This window comes from Microcebus murinus, chromosome 2 (assembly GCF_040939455.1).
Source record: "Microcebus murinus isolate Inina chromosome 2, M.murinus_Inina_mat1.0, whole genome shotgun sequence".
Lineage (NCBI taxonomy): Eukaryota > Metazoa > Chordata > Mammalia > Primates > Cheirogaleidae > Microcebus > Microcebus murinus.
In genome coordinates, this window is record NC_134105.1 from 29,390,680 (window position 1) to 29,409,588 (window position 18,909).

Sequence of the window (18,909 nt, forward strand, 5' to 3'; positions counted from 1 at the left end):
TATAGTGAGAACAGCTATAGGCATTTTATGGCTCTAAGATTTATTCTCATGTCAAAAGAACAATTCTGCCTTTTCTTTAACTCAGCAGAAACAATTCAGTAAGTGATGAAAATAGAATCCTTTAAACAACGCAGAGCCTAAAAAGGCAAATAAAAGATGTATGCATCTGTTAGAAAAAAAGGGAGGGCTAGTACATTTGAGAACAAAGACAATCTGTTTCATTATTTTTATTTGTAAATAATTAAATTTTTAATTTTATTTTTTAGACCTTATTGCAATATGCAAGCAACAAGAATGCATCAGAACATATTGTGTATCTTCTGGAGGTATATCGACTTGCCATCCAAAGCTTTGCCAGTGCACGTCCATATTTAACTACTGAATGTGAAGATGTCCTCTTAGTGCTTGGCAGATTAGTACTGTAAGTTTAAGAACTTAAGTCACTCTTAAAATTGAGTACTGTTGGTCACAGTGTTTGCCAGACTTCTCTTTACGGTGGCTCACATTTATTCTTCAAAGCACTGTTAGAGTCATGCCTTTGAATGACATTTCCTTTGCTTTGAATCTTCATACTCAGGTTCCCAGGAGATACAGTTCAAGTGAAGCTCTAGCCAAGCAACATAATCTTTAACTTGCCTCTAGAGTCTCTTTTCCTACTCAGGCTTGGAATCTGAGAATGATACATTTCTGTCTCCTAGGTATAGATCGATTTAAATGACAGTACCTGAAAACTGTATTAGTCTTTGAGGAACACTTTGGGGAAAACAATATGATATTCTACAATTTGATTATATTATTTGAACCAAGAATAATTTTACTAGCAGAAAATACTAGGGTACAGCATAAAATTTCCACCCTAAAAGTCCACGATCATTTAGCTTCTATTTTAATATTTGGCTGCCTAGTAGCAGACAAAGTTACACATTTAATGTAATTTTCATGTGCAAATTGAAAGAATACAACAGCTATTCAGTTTTAGCTGGGTATCACCTTGTTCAGCGTACAGATTATTTAGTGGGATAACTTCTAGTCTAGATGTTTCAGGGTTTTTTTTCCTCTCACTCTGGCCTTACCTGTTTTCCTTGCTATTCTCCAAAGGCCAAAACTTCTAATACCATACTATCATGGGACACAGCATTCCTACTTTTATAATGCCATTATTCCTTTTTACCAAGCCCTACTTTCTGTATTGCCTATGCCAATCCCTAAGGGGTAAAGTAATATTCTGCAAGATTTTAGAGAGATATTGCTTGATTGGTGTTTTGGGTTGATCTTGAGTAATGGTTAGGGTAGAAAGAAGAAATCCTTTTTTTTGCTTGGTTTGTTAGAGGTAAAGCCAATCTTTCTGCTTCCTCTGCAAGTGTCAGAGACCTATACAGGTGAGAGTTACATATATTTCTCTCTCCTACTGAACTGGCAATAGTACGAGCTCCTGTTTTTGTCTCCTGCAATTAGAATTGTTCCTGTATGAGTATCTCCTCCCACCCAAATAAATTAAATAAAACTGCCTGTAGTTTTCTGATTTCTGAAAGGCTTATATTCTTACTAAATGTATTAAAGCAACAATGTAAATATAAACCCTGTGGTCTTTCTTTTTTTCTCTTTTTTAAAGTTGAAAAGCCAATGTAACAACCTTGAAGAAAATTTTGAAGAGTAAAATAATTTAAAATAGTCTAAACAAATGTAAAATGTATATTCAATATTGCTGTCATAGTGTACTTAATTATTACTATAACCACCTTAATGTACTTATTTATATTGTAGGAGTTGTTTTGAATTACTGCTTTCAGTGTCTGAAAGTGAACTGCCATGTGAAGTCTGGGTACCATTCCTTCAGTCTCTACAGGTGAGTTGATTTTAACTCAAAAACGTTATCTATATCCAAAATACCTAATTACTCCCAGCAAACTAAAATTGGAAGCTTAGGACAGAAACAAGCTCATTATATGTTGGTATTAAGTTCATAAAATGAGAAAAAGGCATTCCACATGTGTTATTCCACAAGGGAGGGGGTGTGTTAAAAATGTGTTTGGTTTCCTTTGGTTTTGTTTGACTTTACATAGTTTAGAAATCAACAAAAAAGTTTTCATTGTTCAAAAATAAAGTTTAGACAGAATAAAGCTGTCAAATTTAAAATCATACATGGTTACAAAGTAGCAGTATTTGGATCATTCATAGTACACTTTATATCAATATATAAAAAATCATATTTTATTACATCTAAGATTTATCTTTTCTCCCCTTAACACTTCAGGAATTGTGCCAAGTATTGTAAGTCTCTGAAAGTAGTCATCATAGATTCTATCTATGCATTTTACTTACGGGAGAATTATTAAATACTTGGGCTCTCACATTGGCTTGATTGTCACCTTTCTTAGTAGGTGAGCAGATCAGAAAGTAGCAAGTTAGGGAGAAAGAGTAGGATAGGAGAAAAAACAAACACAGTGCCAACAACAGGAGACAAATTTGCTTGTTATTGATAGCGATGGGAAAACTACTTCAAACTACTTAAATAACTAGTTTATTGTGAAAAAAAGACATAAATAATAGCACTCATTCATTTATTGATCACTAATTATATGCTAGGCACTGCTTTATACTATGTTTTACATATTTTATATCTTTTTTTTTTTTTTTTTTTTTTTTTTGAGACAGAGTCTCACTTTGTTGCCCAGGCTAGAGTGAGTGCCGTGGCGTCAGCCTAGCTCACAGCAACCTCAAACTCCTGGGCTCAAGCGATCCTCCTGCCTCAGCCTCCCGAGTAGCTGGGACTACAGGCACAAGCCACCATGCCCGGCTGATTTTTATATATATATATATATATTAGTTGGCCAATTAATTTCTTTCTATTTTTATGGTAGAGACGGGGTCTTGCTCAGGCTGGTTTTGAACTCCTGACCTTGAGCAATCCGCCCGCCTCGGCCTCCCAGAGTGCTAGGACATATTTTATATCTTTTAATCAAATTATAAACTTTATAATGTGGGGATTATTTGAATCTCCATTTACAGATAGGAAGATAGTCATAGAGAGATTAATTAGCTTTTCCAAAGTTACACACAGATTCAAACCCAGACCTTACTTTGTTAAGTAAGATTCAAACCCAGACCTTACTTTTTTACAATGTAAAAAAAAAGAATGAAGAAATATAAGAGCGTATTCTCTCTAACGAGGATATAGGATGAGTATTCCTCATCCAAAAATGTGAAATCCAAAATGCTCCAAACTAACCTTACTTTGTTAACTGCTTGCTCGAGGATACAGGCTCTTTAGTAATTTAGACCTGTTTCACATAGGTACAAATTTGCATGCATCAGATCTCATTATCTGGAAGTTTCTTTAGTCTGGAATACATAACTCCAAATGAAATGATATAATGTTAATGTTTTTGCTTTGTGAGAGAAAAGGATTCTTTGTCATGTTTTGGCCTATTTTATCCTTGTAATGCAGTCCTAATTTCTCACATATCTATACAGCTACTAAAATAATCCTTCATGCATAGCACATTGATTTTTGTCACTATATCTTTTGAAGCTTGCCGGTAGTTTTGTCCTGGCATATGGCATTCTGGAAAAACAAATCTACTACTTATTCTTATTAGGGCTGTTACTATTATTTTTTATTAATAAAGGTTGAGTATCTGTTATCTGAAATGCTTGGGGATGTTTTAGATTTAGGGTTTTTTCTGATTTTGCAATATTTGCATTATACTTACCAGTTCAACATCCATAATCCAAAAATCTGAAATGCTCCAATGAGTATTTTGTTTGAACATCATGTCGGCGCTCAGAAAGTTTTGGATTTTGGAGCATTTTGGATTTCACATTTTTGGATGAGGAATACTCATCCTATATCCTCATTAGAGAGAATACGCTCTTATATTTCTTCATTCTTTTTTTTACATTGTTTGCTTGAAAAAAAATAATTGTCCTTTTTTCCATTTGTGTAAATTTTCAGGGCTTGTCAGACATGTAGGGTATATTTTTGAATATGTGTTCAGTAAAATAAATCTAGTAGGTGTGCAGGTAGGTGTAAGACATGGTCCCTGTTGGAATCTGAAAGATAAAACCCTGAATTTTTCCTGTTTTATGTGATAAATGGACAAGGCAGGAGATGGTATTAAGGATACTTTTGGTTACGAGAATAGTTTTTGTCAGAGCATGTCAGAGCACAAAATAGTTCTTAGTCCCTGTTTACAGCTGTGTAACCCCTCCAGACTTTTTTCCTATGGATATAAAAATATACACTCTGAAATAGATTTTATTTTTTTTTTTTTTTTGGACAGAGTCTCACTCTTTTGTCCGGACTAGAGTGCCGTGGCGTCATCCTAGCTCACAGCAACCTCAAATTCCTGGGCTCAAGCAATCCTTCTGCCTTGGCCTCCCGAGTAGCTGGGACTTCAGGCATGAGCCACCATGCCCAGCTAATTTTTTCTATATATTTTTAGTTGTCCAGCTAATTTCTTTCTTTCTTTTTTTTCCCAGTAGAGATGGGGTCTCGCTCTCGCTCAGGCTGATCTTGGTCTCCTGAGCTCAAACAATCCGCCCTCCTTGGCCTCCTAGAGTGCTAGGATTATAGGTATGAGTCACTGCGCCCGGCCTGACATAGATTTTTTTTTCCCCCGGCATATTATGGGGGTACAGATTTTAAGGTTTCAATAAATGCCCATTCCCCCCCTCCCCCCACAATGACATAGATTTTTTAATAGAAAATGAGAGCTTATTTTCTGCAAACTTGTTTTTTTACTAAATAATTATCATGGACATATGTCTAGGATTCCATATATAGATTTCCCTTTTTGATGATTGCCTAGAATTCTATTTTGTGGTTGTACCATTAATTAACCAAATTGCTTTGGTATTTATTGTAAATGGTGTGAGAGTAAGCATCTTGTGCTGGTATTTCCGTATTGTAGATTTCAAGATGTGAGCTAGGATGTTTTCACCTTAAAAAGAAAGAAATCTAAGTTTTAAAATTATTTTTTAAATGCCATTATGGTTTTTAAAGACTATATTTATAGTGTATTTTTTTGGTTTTTTTTTTTTACTTAACATGAAGTCTCAGCAGCATTAAGGTATATTTTGAACTTTGATAAATGAGAAAGTAGAAGGCTTTTTTTAAAAACTCAAATTGTGGCTTTTTTTTTCCAGTTGCTATGTATCATGGTAACAGATACAGCAAATTATGACAAAATTTCACGTGGAATCTTTTTCTTCACTCCAAAATAAATACCTGTCATCCTAAGTTAAATAGAAAGAAGCCTGAGGACACAGGCCAACCTATTAAAGGAAAATTGCAGCATTAGTTAAATATTGCTGTTAGTAAACTATTAATTTTAAACATCACTTTCTGTATCAGTTCATATCTTAAGTCCTTTCTCAGCAGAAAATAACTCAACATATTTGGGTGTGTGTGTAGTAAAAGCCTGTCTTATTTTAACATGAAATTTAAGCGGGGGGAAATTTTATATCTTATGTTACCTGAGTGAATATATAAAACTATATTCTTAGGTCTGTGAATATATTTGGCTTATATTTTCCAAAGGAATGTTGCTATAAATAGAAGCTTATGCTCCTAGAGAATTTTGGCAGTTTGAAATAAGGGAAAGGAGGTAAAAATTTTAAAGCATGGGAACAACCTCACTATAATTAGTGATCCTCACTAGTAATAGAGGACAGCGAGACACATACTTAATCATTTATATAGAATTAAATTTCTGGCCTCTTTTCCTTCATCTCTTGTATGGAAGATCTTTAACAAACAAACTATTAGCAATTACTTTTTGTTTGTTTGCTGATAAGATAGAATGGTAGCTAATAACCTAGATTTTTCATGATATTTTATATACGGCCACCTCATTTAAATAGTAATTTGTTGAAAGAATTTGAACAATTATATAATTGGTGTCAGTAAGTAATATTTCTGTTGGAAAGAATAGGCTGCTTATGTGAATATTGCAGAATTCTTTAAAAGAAAGCTGCACCAATGGCTTTAAAATAATTAAATCAGCTACTACCAGGGCTGTCAGGTCTTCAAAGAGTGCGAGTAATATAACCCATATCAATAGTAGGAGACTTCAAATATCTCAAAGTAATGCAAGGACCTAAATTAAACTGTAGTGATAATTTTACTAGAGGAGAATTTGGGAAAACATTTTAAAGATACTCTTTAATTTAGTGAAAACATCCTGGGTTTTTTTGTTTGTCTTTTTTTAAATTTCAGGATGTTATAGGGGTACAAACATTTTGGTTACATGTTATGACTTTGCCATATCCAAACCATGATTTGAGGCGTGCCCTTTCCCCTCTTACAACGTTCACTGGGTCCATTAGTTGTGAATTTACCCACCTCCAACCCCAAAGAATATTACTACTATGTAAGCACCTTAGTGTTGATCAGTCAGTACCAATTTGATGGTGAGTACATGTAGTGCCTATTCTTCCATTCTTGTGGTACCTCACTTCGGAGGATGGGCTTAAGCTCTATCCAGGAAAACATAAGAGGAGATGCAACATCCTGGTTTTGTAAAAAAGCGGCAACAGAATTTCATAAAAGCTTTGAGGATAGTCTTTTATTGCTTATTTATTTTTAGGAAATCCAAGTACTTTCAATTCATAGATGCTCAGATGTATTGAAAAGGCAAAACTTTCTTATATTATTAGCTTGTTTTCTGGAATGCTGTTTTTGTTTTAGGAGTCACATGATGCATTATTGGAATTTGGGAATAATAACCTACAAATATTGGTTCATGTTACCAAGGAAGGGGTGTGGAAAAACCCAATTCTTCTTAAAATTCTGTCTCAACAGCCAGTAGAAACAGAGGAAGGTAAGTCTTAGAACTTTATTGATTATATTGGACAAGGATCTAATTGTGAGAGAGTTGAAATTGACTATGGGTTGAAATTTTGCAAATTTCACTTGTGTATATATACCTGGTCATTTTATTTATACTTACTTGAATGGTAAAAATTAATAATTAGCATTGAATGTTTTACTTAAGTACAGATTCTTACATTTTTTGGGTAGAGTTTTAAGTCTCTCTGCACTTACTTTAAAATTTCACATTGAATTACAGTGTTCACACAAAGTTCTGAGGTAGAAATGAATAATCTGCTTCTGGTTTTGGTATATGGTAAAGCTTTTCTTTCACTGGTTGCAATAGCTGAGGGCCATGAAAAAAAATCCCCAAATAATTGGAATTCAGTGTTTTGTAGAGAAATACAAAGGATGAAATTTTTTATTTGCAATATTGTTAGTTTAAGGCCAGAAAAATTAGAGGCGAAGCTCAGTGGCTAATGCCTATAATCCTAGCCCTTTGAGAGGCCAAGGTAGGAGGATCACTTTATGCCAGGAGTTCAAGACCAGATTGAAAAAAAAAAAGACCAGATTGGACAATAGCGAGACCCCATCTCTACCCCCCTCCAAAATAGTAATAATAATAATAACAACAATAATAATAAAACAAAAAAAGACAAGAAAATTACAGCTTTGAGTTGACATTTGCATTTTAGACACAAAAGTATCTCATTTGATATAGACAACAATTACAGCTTCATTTTCTTCAATTTAGTGGACAGTCCAAAGGATCATATTTTGTTAAGTATATTTCTGGCATAAAAACAGATTTCAGAACAATTACTACACTTCTTGAGATATTTTTAGTTGAGGTCTTAGAACAAGCCATTTGAATGTTGATGCCTTAAAATATCCCAGTTAGCTTATTCAACAAATTTGACCACCTGCCATGTACATGATGTTTGAGCCTTTCTGAATAGTAAGAAGAGTGGCATAAAGACACTGAGATTGGCATGGCATGGTGGCTCATGCCTGTAATCTTAGAACTTTAGGGAGGCTGAGGCAGGAGGATCACTTGAGGCAAGGGGTTTGAGACCAGCCTGAGCAACACAGTGAAGCCCCGTCTCTACAAAACATAGAAAAAACATAGAAAAATTAGCCAAGTGTGGTGGTATGCACCTGTAATGCCAGCTACTTGGGAGGCTGAGGTAGGGAGGATTGCTTGAGCCCATGAGGTTGAGGTTGCTGTGAGCTATGATGATGCCACTGTACTCTAGGCTGGGCAACAGAGCAAGACTCTGTCTAAAAATAAAGACTGTTAGGTTTTTCCTTGGTACCTTTCCTCTGATAATTCTGCTAATCAGTTGTACTGATGAAAAAAAGAATGAGGGAAAGAGTTGTTAAATAGAAAAGAGATTGATGTTTATTGTTTTCTGTTGAGGTCCTCAATAAATGGCATCCGTTTGTAAATATATAGGCAGATGGAGGCTAAAATGTCACCTTTAAATATTGATAAAACCTGTTAGAGGACAGAGCCAAGTAGTTTCAAAAGCATCCCAGAATTAGATCCTAGTCCAGATAAGTTTTTTTTTTTAAATGGGTCCAAAGGATACTGACAGATAAATCTTGACTGGGGCAAAGAATGCATGCTTTGTGAGACAGGCTCAAGCCCAAGAGGAAAATGGATGGAGTTGAGTTAAACGTCCCCAATATATTTTCCCATGACATACTAATCAAATATGTCACCCCACCTCAGAAGTTAATAGTAATTAATTATTTCAACATAGAAAAACATCAAGAAATGGAGAGAAGCCTTGCTCACCTAACATCCTGTGGTATCCTGTCATTCAGTAAAGATTAATTAAGAACCCACTATGTATAAGACTCTGAGTGGGTACATGATATCTATATATATCTAAGGAACTGTACTGAGGACCACAGTGTAAGTGGTGGGCAACCTGTGGCTTGCCTACTTTTACAAGTAGCCCTTAATCTAACTTCAAGTCAAAAGTTTAGAAAGCTTTCTTTATATCTCCACTGTTCCTGTAGCTCAGGTATTACATAGTTGATCACAAAAAGCAATGATTATAATCTCATTGATGGTCTTCTGCTCAGTGGGTAGTAATCAGAAGCCTAACCCCCAAGGAACTTAATAAATGCATTTCAGTTTAGATTTGAATTTTTTTAAAAAGGCCTATATTTTTTATTTTTCCTGCCTTAAATTTTGTGTGTCTCCCTCAAGTCCCCAAAAGAATTCAGTTTATAACTGAGGTATGCAGTAAGTGCTAATTGCACTTCTGCCTGGCATGATCAGTAAAGACACCAGGGAAGAGCTGTTTTTTTTTTAACTGGATTTTAAATGGTCATGCTTTTACATGATGAAGTATATAGTACAAGATAGTGTCATGATGTCTGCAGATTTCTTTTTCTGAAGAAAAGAGCTAGGTTAAGAAATATGGCAGAATAGTTCAGTTGTTGAATCTGGGTGGGAGGGGAGGGTATAGGATTTAAAATCTTTGTGTATGTTAAAATATGTGAAAAAATAATATGGAAAGGATTACAATTGGGAATAAGTTTTCTCAGTGTACACTTTATTATATTGTTTGGTATATAGAAGCATATGGTTAATTTCCTTTTAAAAATAAATTTAAGTAAAAATGATATTTTAAAATGATTTTTAAAATATAAGATTGAGCTATCTGTTAAAAATTGATATAGCAGTGGTTTAACTTTAGTTGTAATATATTGAATAAAATAGGTTGCCTTGTAGAAATAATAGCTATAATTTTCATAGTATCTGCTGTGTGTTGGGCACTGTATTTGTGCTTTTCATATCTCATTTAATCCATACAACAGGTGAGAGATTATACATACCCAAGACCATGTAGTTAAAATTGTGGAGGCAGAATTGAGCCCAGATGAGGTGATCTTAAATGTTTTTTGATTGGGGAGTGATAATCTCTCTGTTGCTGAGTATATGGTTTTATTAAACATCTGTAATATATAAAACCTGTGCTTAGTGCTTGTAGAGAATACAAAAGTTAAGACATGGTATTTGGTCACAAATTACTGACAGCATAATAAAGGAGATAGACAAATAGTAGCAAGTACTGTTGAATATTTTCTCTGTGCCTGGCATTATGGATTTTTGGGATTTCATTAATTCTTTCATTCTTGTGAGATGGATATTACTAACCATTTTACAGATGAAGAAACTTGAGGTGCAGAGTGGTCAGTTAATTTGTCCAAGGGTCTCACAGCTATCTGTCAGAATCAGGATTCAACCTCAGATCAGAGACTCCGAAACTTGAAATTTTAACCTTTGTACATAATAATCGCTTATTACTGTACTTAAAAAGAAAACAGTGTGGTGAAAGAAGTAAAATGCTGTGGGAACTTGGAAGGGAGTGTGTTGGGTAGATAACATGCCTGTTTTGGGGTGTGTTGCCTCCTGTGGGATTTGTAAAATTGCTTAAAACCTCATAAGGCAGATAAATAGAAGAGAATCTGATGTTAGGCAGAATAGGGTATAGGGGAGACAGGTGTAGCAGGAAATAATACGGAGGAATTAGATTGGAGAGAGTTTAAAAAGAATTGCTAGGACATAATAACTAAGTTGATTTCCTTGAGGAAGGATAATGCCAAAAGTTTAATTTTGTATAATTGAGAGAATACCATTACTGAAAATAGAAGTAAAAGAATGAGGAACTATCTGAGTGGAGGGTATGCTTGTGAGTTCATTTGGTAGAATTTAGTGATTGTGGGACTTAAAATCCAAGTGAATGTGATCTGTTTTTCCTCCATGCTTTGTTTTTTTTTGAGACAGAGTCTTGCTTTGTTGCCCAGGCTAGAGTGAGTGCTATGGCATCAGCCTAGCTCACAGCAACCTCAAACTCCTGAGCTCAAGCAATCCTACTGCCTCAGCCTCCCAAGTAGCTGGGACTACAGGCATGTGCCACCATGCCCGGCCAGTTTTATATATATATATATATACACACACATACACACACTAGTTGGCCAATTAATTTCTTTCTATTTATAGTAGAGATGGGGATCTCGCTCTTGCTCAGGCTGGTCTCGAACTCCTGAGCTCAAGCAATCCTCCCGCCTCGGCCTCCCAGAGTGCTAGGATTACAGGAGTGAGCCACTGCACCCGGCCCATCCATGCTTTTTGACCTTGGCTGCATATTAGAACATCTATGGAATTTTAAACCAAAAAATACACACACTGAGGTCCAGACTACCCTTGCTAAATCAAAATCTCCAGATGTAGAGCTCTGGAATCCAGAACATTTTGAAGTGCCTTAGGAAATGGGCATTTATATGTCACTGGTGGGTATATAAATTGGTACAATTTTTGAACAGTAATTTGGCAGTATGAGTCAATATTACAAATGAACAAAGCCTTTAATTTAGCAATTCCACTTTGAGGAATTTGTTCTATAGACTTATTTACATGTTTGAAATGAGCTATGTATAGGGTTGTAAATTGCAGCATTATTGATGATTGACAAAGATTGGAAACAACTTGCAAGTGTATATCAGTAGGGGATTGGTTAAATAAATTATAATACATCCATAAAGTAGAATGCTATTCAGTCATTAAAAATAATGAGGGTGGCCCTAAATGTACTGATAATAGAATGACCTATACGATATATCAACTGGCAAAAGAAATATGGCTTCTGTACTTGTAGAATATTTCTGGAAAGATAAACAAGAAATTGGAAACTTTTTTCTCAGGAATGGGGGAGGGAAACTAGGGCACTGGGGTGAAGAAGGTAGGAGGGAGACAACTTTTAACTATATACTTTTTTATGTACCTTTTGAAATTTTTGAGATACGTATATGAAAGATAATTGTTAAAACTTTACAGTTGATTCTGATGTGTAGTTAAAATTGAGCCAGTGGCTTATACTTAGTATAAATCACTACTACTCCATACACACACACACACACACAAACACACATACCACACACACACCACCACCACCACCACCACCCCCACCGATCAAGCAGTATGGGCATCACCTGGGAGCTTCTTACAAAAATAAAATCTTAGTTCCCATCCCAGACCTAATGAATCAGAATTTGCATTTTAATAAGCTCCCCAGGTGATTTAAAAGGCACTTTCTAGTCTCAGAAACAGTATTTTAGATTAACCACTTAAAACAGTTTGTTTACCTACCACTTAGCTTGACACACAAAATTCCCACCTCAGTTCTGTAAGTAATACTATGTAATGATATTACACACTTGCTAAGTATCTGCTATTCAGAAGTTAAGGGCTTATCCAGAGCATTGTACAATCAGTGCTCAGGTGCTTAGTATTCAGTTCTGTTCATAGCAGCATTTTCCAAAGTGTGTACTGAACCAGGAACATATATTTTACAGGTTACTAATAAAATGTGTAAAAGGGTTCTCTGGTCAAATCAGTTTAGGAAACATTGGGTTAAATAAAAGTGAACAGTTTTCTTTATTGCAGGACTGTTCAGAGATTTGACCAAGGAATCCTTTTTTTTTCTAGGACTATCTCTCAGGTCTTTTGGTCGGTGGAACACACTTTGAGAAATGCCTGGTTTAGAGGAAAGAGCACCACTGCCTTTGGAATCCTTGGCAAGTTACCTAACTTCTCTGAATATTATTTTTCCTAACCTTAAACTGGGGATAATAATACTTGCCTTGGTGGTGGTGTGAAGAATAAATGAGAGGTATTTAAAAACATTCAGTGGCTCACGCTTGTAATCCTAGCACTGGGAGGCCGAGGCGGGTGGATTGCTCAAGGTCAGGAGTTCGAAACCAGCCTGAACAAGAGCGAGATCCCATCTCTACTATAAATAGTAAGAAATTAATTGGCCAACTAATATATATAGAAAAAATTAGCCGGGCATGGTGGTGCATGTCTGTAGTCCCAGCTACTCGGGAGGCTAAGGCAGTAGGATTGCTTGAGTCCAGAAGTTTGAGGTTGCTGTGAGCTAGGCTGATGCCATGGCACTCACTCTAGCCTGGGCAACAAAGCGAGACTCTGTCTCAGAAAAAAAAAAATACATTTAGCTTAAAATTTGGTAACTCATAAGCATTCTTTTGATAGTTGTTAATATTACACAGGTTACTTGCTTCATTTTCTTGCCCTTATACTTATAGTTCATTTCACTATTCCTTTCTATCCTCATCAGAAAGTGAAGAAAGAGATGGTCAAATTAATTTTGATCAAATGTTGGTAGCTTTATTGAAAAGTTTGGTGTTCAAAATAAAACTACTAATGTGGAAATCATTAGCAAAATACTTTTTCTCTCTGATCTTAGATGAGTATTGAGACCAGAATAAATTTCCCATTTATGTCATTTGAATTTTTATTAACTAAAACAAGCCAGCAACAACAAAAAAGATATCAAGCTTTCATCTTAACAAGTCTGATATGTTATATGGTATGTTTTCAAACTGTTTTATTTTTTATTTTTTTCTAGTCAATAAATTGATTGCACAAGAAGGACCCTCCTTTCTGCAGATGCGAATAAAACATTTGTTGAAATCTAACCTCATCCCCCAGGCTACTGCTTTATCAAAACTATGTGCAGAATCTAAAGAAATTTCAAATGTGTCATCTTTTCAGCAAGCCTATATCACATGTTTATGTTCTATGCTCCCTAATGAAGATGCTATTAAGGAGGTGAGTAAAGTAAATAACTATTGTCATTTATACTTACTATGAATTTAATAGATTTTGATGTATGTTACATGCTTTATTTTTTTCCATCAGAATGAAAACCAATACTCATTTTTTTCAGGCTACTGAAGAGTACCTTTTTACTTGTATTTTTAACTGTTCAGCAGATTAAATGTAAAGTTATGTTTTATAGGTGGATTTGAAAAGTAGATAATTAAATATGCAAATGGATGTTTACATGTTGGGCGATGGTTTGCTATGAAATTGTTAAGTGCAAAAGTTATTTTTTTCCTTTTTTTCCCTTATTATTTCTTTTTGGGCGGGACATATAGTCATTTTTTCTTCTTAAATTAATGACTTCTCAATGTTTAGGAAATGTAGAAGTTGTTAATCGTGGCACCAAGGGATAAACTAAAGTAAATGGCACTTAATTTTAGCTTAAATTATTTTATATGTTTAACGTTATAGCAGAGAAGTGTAGGACTCTAGACCCCAGGGTTAACATTTTGAACAATTAAGTGGCCAAACTGGATACCATGGAAAATGATAAAGTGATTGAGTCTTTTTTTAAAATTATTTTATCAATCAGATTGCATCCTTTTGTTGAAAAACCTGAATCATTGTTTTTCTTAAATTTGGGATTAGTTTTCTCTAACAGTTTTTGAAAAATTATACAGAAAAATATTAGGAATTCCTAGGCTTTATTTAGTCATCTACCTTTTAATCCTCTCATCTGTCATTTAGATTGGACACATGGATTTTCATTTTACTTCTGCACTGAAGTTTCTTATTAAATGTAGGAATCCCAAAGATTTGGTTATATGCTGTAGTAATTCTTAAACTTTTATGATCATTTTACCTATAATATCCTTTACTCTCCAAATACAACTTTCATTCTGCCTCATTCCCTTCGTGTACTCTCTTCCCTCCTTATTCTGCTTTTCCATTGTCAGTTGTCATTATCACTCTCTCTCATGCATTATGAATTCCTCTGCTGGTGTCTCCCCTACTTGTATTTGTTTGACTACCAGTATCGTGGTTATCCCCAAACCTCCACCTACTCTGTTTATTTACCTGCACCCATGAGGGCCAAACTTACATGGAGCAAAACCTGCCAACTAATTTTACTTTAAGTCAATCTATATTTTCTTTCTTTCTCTTTTTTTTTTTTTTTTTTTTAAGACAAAGTCTCGCTTTGTTGCCCAGGCTAGAGTGAGTACTGTGGCGTCAGCCTAGCTCACAGCAACCTCAAACTCCTGGGCTCAAGCAATCCTACTGCCTCAGCCTCCTGAGTAGCTGGAACTACAGGCATGCACCACCATGCCCAGCTAATTTTTTCTATATATATTAGTTGGCCAATTAATTTCTTTCTATTTATAGTAGAGACGGGGTCTCACTCTTGCTCAGGCTGGTTTCGAACTCCTGACCTTGAGCAATCTGCCTGCCTCGGCCTCCCAGAGTGCTAGTATTACAGGCTTAAGCCACGGCGCCCGGCCTGCTGTGTTTTTCTTTAATACATATCTGCTGTTATTATAAATATATGCTTATCTAAAATGACCTCTATCACTCTCTGGCCTCCTACCTTGCTGTATTTTCTTTGTCACACATATTACTACTTCCATTTGCTTCATATTTGAAGCATCATATTTGCTTATTCACCATTTCCTCCCACTAGATTATAAACTCTCTAAGGACAAGGATATAGGTTGTTCACTGCTATATCCCTACATTCTAGAAGGATGTTTAGCCATGTAGACAGTCAATACTTAACTTGTTGGGTGAATGAATGAAAGGTACAGCTCCACTCCTTGATGTGTTGTTACTAGGATTTCTAGCTTTCATTCCAGTTATAACCAGAATATCAAAGCTGAAACTTTTCACTCATGCTTTGTAAGCTTTTAAATTTTGCATAGTTCTTTTTTAATCTTAAAATTGTGATTCATATTTTTTCTTTCTGTCAGCTTTATTTTAGTTTGAAATCTAATACTTACACTATCTATATGTTTATAAAAATGTGAACCAAGGAAAAACCGAGTATAATGTTGCGAGACAGATTTCTTTATAGATTGATTGAATCATGGATTAATGCTTGGGTCAGTAGTTACTTCAAATAGCTAAAACTCCCTGTGGCCCAGGTCTTGTCTCCCCATTGTGAGAATCTTTTGTCAGATTACTTGTTGAAATTTAAGATGTACTTATATCTAAGATACTTCCCAGTAGCCAAAATGGTGACTCCAGGAATTTGTGATTCTATCCTGGCTACCAGTAGCCTTTACATTTTTATGAACTGCCTTATTTTTTCAAATGCTCATAAACTCATTATTCTGGGATACTGGATTAGTAACATTCCAGTGTGAAGTAGTGTAACCTGGACATTGAGGTTTAGTAGTCACCTGAGTCTGCGAGGATTGCCTAGGCAAGAAATATATAGATAGTAGAGACAAAGAATGCTGGTCATCTTTGCTTTGGAAAATGATACTAGATAGGAGCCCAGACATAGGATGCAGAGGTGAAACAGCCAGTTGGTGGCTGTGAAGTAGACAATAACAATAGTTTGCCCAAATGGAGCTTGAAACTGTGACCTATGGCCTTATTAATAAGTGATCTAATTTGTTGGACTTTCTGGCCATAAAGAAATTAAAGGATAAAGTGCTTCGTACTGCCTGTCTTTTCAGACTTCTCATTTCAACCTTAACCACTTCGGTACGGTGCTCACTGGCTGTGAAACCATGCCCACAGCCAGTGCTCATAGTCCACACGATAGTTTGTACTGTGCATTGATGACGAATCCGTTTTGTTCTTGTGTGATGAGGAAAGCTTTAAAGCACTGAAAGCTTGTTTTACTTTACAGGCAGCTTTACTTGTAATGTAAATCAGAATAGGTAACATACACATATATCTTTTTATTATGTTATTTTTGAATGTTCACAATTTTATTTTGATAAATGAAAAAGTAGAAAAGTAATATCACGGCTGTAGGCTAAAGACGACGCTCGGTTCATCTGTGGCTGTCGACTATAGTTGACGCTCATACAGAAGTGGTTAAAAATAATTACAGAAAACAATTATTGAGTATTTGTCTATTCCAAGCTGTGCTGTGTGTTTTAAATGTGTTGGCATCTAATCCTTATAATAATCTTATGAATTTTATAGCTATTCAGAGGATTTGTAATCTTTCTGAAACTCAGATTATATAACCAGCCAACAGTTATTTATCCACTAAGTGGTGGGCCCAGGGTTTAAATTCAAGTAGGTCTGCCTCCGCTTTGCTTTTGTACTTACTCACATTCACACATCTCATATATAATACATAGTATGGCTCACTGGCACTTCAACCTTCTGTTATAGATGTCTGATTCTTCGTGAATTCTGGTTCTTAAAGTTGACTTGTTGCTTGGGAGGATTTTTCTTAATTTCTTTTGTTTTCCCACAGGGGAAACTTAAACAGTCACACTTCTGACTGCTAAAAGTTGAGAGTGAGCTTTGGAGTTCTGAGCCTTCTAGATGGCTCATTACTGGATTGGATTGACTGGGGAGCCTAAGTAGGGTATGTTTTTTACAAGATGTCTGAATAAGTGAGAGCAACAGTAAGAATATGTAGGCTCAAATCCTTGCATTTTCACTTATTAGCTATGTAGCCTTGAGCAGGTAGCTTCATTTTCTTTATCTATAAAGTGGACATAACAATAGTAGCTATCTCAAAAGATGGCTGGATAGTTCAAAGGTGATAATATCTAAAGCATCTAACACAGTTCCTAGCATTTAAAAGACACTGTACAAATAGAGACTAGTACAAGAATTCTTTAGGCCTAAGGTATAGAACTGGGGAGGAAGCAATCAAGGAGATTGATCAGAGGTGAAATCTGCATTTACAGAAGAAGTGTGGTATACATAGAGATAGTTAGCCTCCTATGATTATATGCACATCTTTAAAAGCCTTCGTAATTGACCGACTATGAACCTGTATGCTAGTTTGAACAATTTGCAGTGTTGGGTAGAGTAGGGAGCTCTGATAACAGCTGTGATATTTTGTGTTTGAGAAACTTAATTAGAATAAGACATAGTAATGATTATTCTCAGCATCTCACACATGCCAAAAGAATTCAGAAGCAATAGCAAAAATGCTACGTCTTGGGTTTGATTTCTCCTCATCCTATAAAAATAACGATTTTTCCTTTACTCTCTCTACTTCTCTTTATTTAAAACTTATTTTGTTTCTAGTGTTGTATTAGGCATTGGCAAATACAGTAAAGTGTGTATGGCCTAGTTTGTTTGCCAGAAATAGTTATAGGAAGGTAAGTACTAAGCTATGTGATACTGCCCCTAGATTCAGTAGAAGTTCAGAGATACAGAATATCAGTGTAGACTAGCCTATAAGGTTTTGTTTTTTTTTTGTTTTTTTTTTTTGAGACAGAGTCTCGCTTTGTTGCCTAGGCTAGAGTGAGTGCCATGGCGTCAGCCTAGCTCACAGCAACCTCAAACTCCTGGACTCAAGCGATCCTACTGCCTCAGCCTCCCAAGTAGCTGGGACTACAGGCATTCGCCACCATGCCCGGCTAATTTTTTTTATATATATTAGTTGGCCAATTAGTTTCTTTCTATTTATAGTAGAGACGGGGTCTCGCTCTTGCTCAGGCTGGTTTCGAACTCCTGACCTCGAGCAATCCGCCCGCCTCGGCCTCCCAGAGTGCTAGGATTACAGGCGTGAGCCACCACGCCCGGCTGCCTATAAGGTTTTATAGAAAAATTAATCGTTGAGTTAGACCTTGAGGTAATGGTGGGGTTTGGATGGATAGAAGGAATGATTTGGGGATAACCACGTATGGTAATAAAGGCACAAAAATTTGTGAGTACTTTGCAGGGACCCACTAGAGAATACCCTGCCTAGGGCAGAGTGGGTGTTGTGAGAAATAAGACCTTGTTTGGTCAGGAAAAGGAGAGCCTTGGAAACTAGCGCATTAGAGCTTAGATTTGATGCAGTAGAAATTAGGAAGGCTTTGAAGGTAGGAAGTGACATGACTGGATTAGTGTTTTAGGAAGATTAGAGAGAAAGAATATGTATTAGGTTTAGAACAAGAGATTGGAGTCAGCAAGAGGAGCAAGGAATGGACTTGATAACAGAGCAAAAGTAGAGGAGGATGTACAGAGATGCCTTCAAGAGGCTAGGAGACTGAAGAATAGTGGTACTCTGCTGCTGATTAGAATGGCAAAGAAGTGATAGTGGGACAGGGAGAGTATGGGAAGATGATGAGCTTTGTTTTATACTTGATCTTTCCTTGTTTATTAATAACAAGGTAAGGAAACAGGGTTTTTCTGGAAATTATATAATTCTTTTCAACAAATGTGTTGGGTTTGCAAGGAACTATGTTACAGGAAATGTGATTTGATACTACTCTACAACAGGATTTGGCAGATGGTGGCCTGTAGGCCAATGACCCAACTACCTTGT

The 18,909-nt window shown here is 35.8% G+C and overlaps 1 protein-coding gene across 1 annotated transcript in view; it reads left to right on the forward strand.

Annotated features, from left to right (window-relative positions):
* Nucleotides 1-18,909, forward strand: part of RLF (RLF zinc finger) — an 83,515-nt gene that overhangs the window by 30,744 nt on the left and 33,862 nt on the right. Inside the window, exons 2-5 of the mRNA XM_012735762.2 lie at nucleotides 267-421; nucleotides 1,765-1,846; nucleotides 6,692-6,824; nucleotides 13,261-13,463. Coding sequence (XP_012591216.2) covers nucleotides 267-421; nucleotides 1,765-1,846; nucleotides 6,692-6,824; nucleotides 13,261-13,463 — 573 coding nt within the window. The remainder of the gene's footprint in view (nucleotides 1-266; nucleotides 422-1,764; nucleotides 1,847-6,691; nucleotides 6,825-13,260; nucleotides 13,464-18,909) is intronic.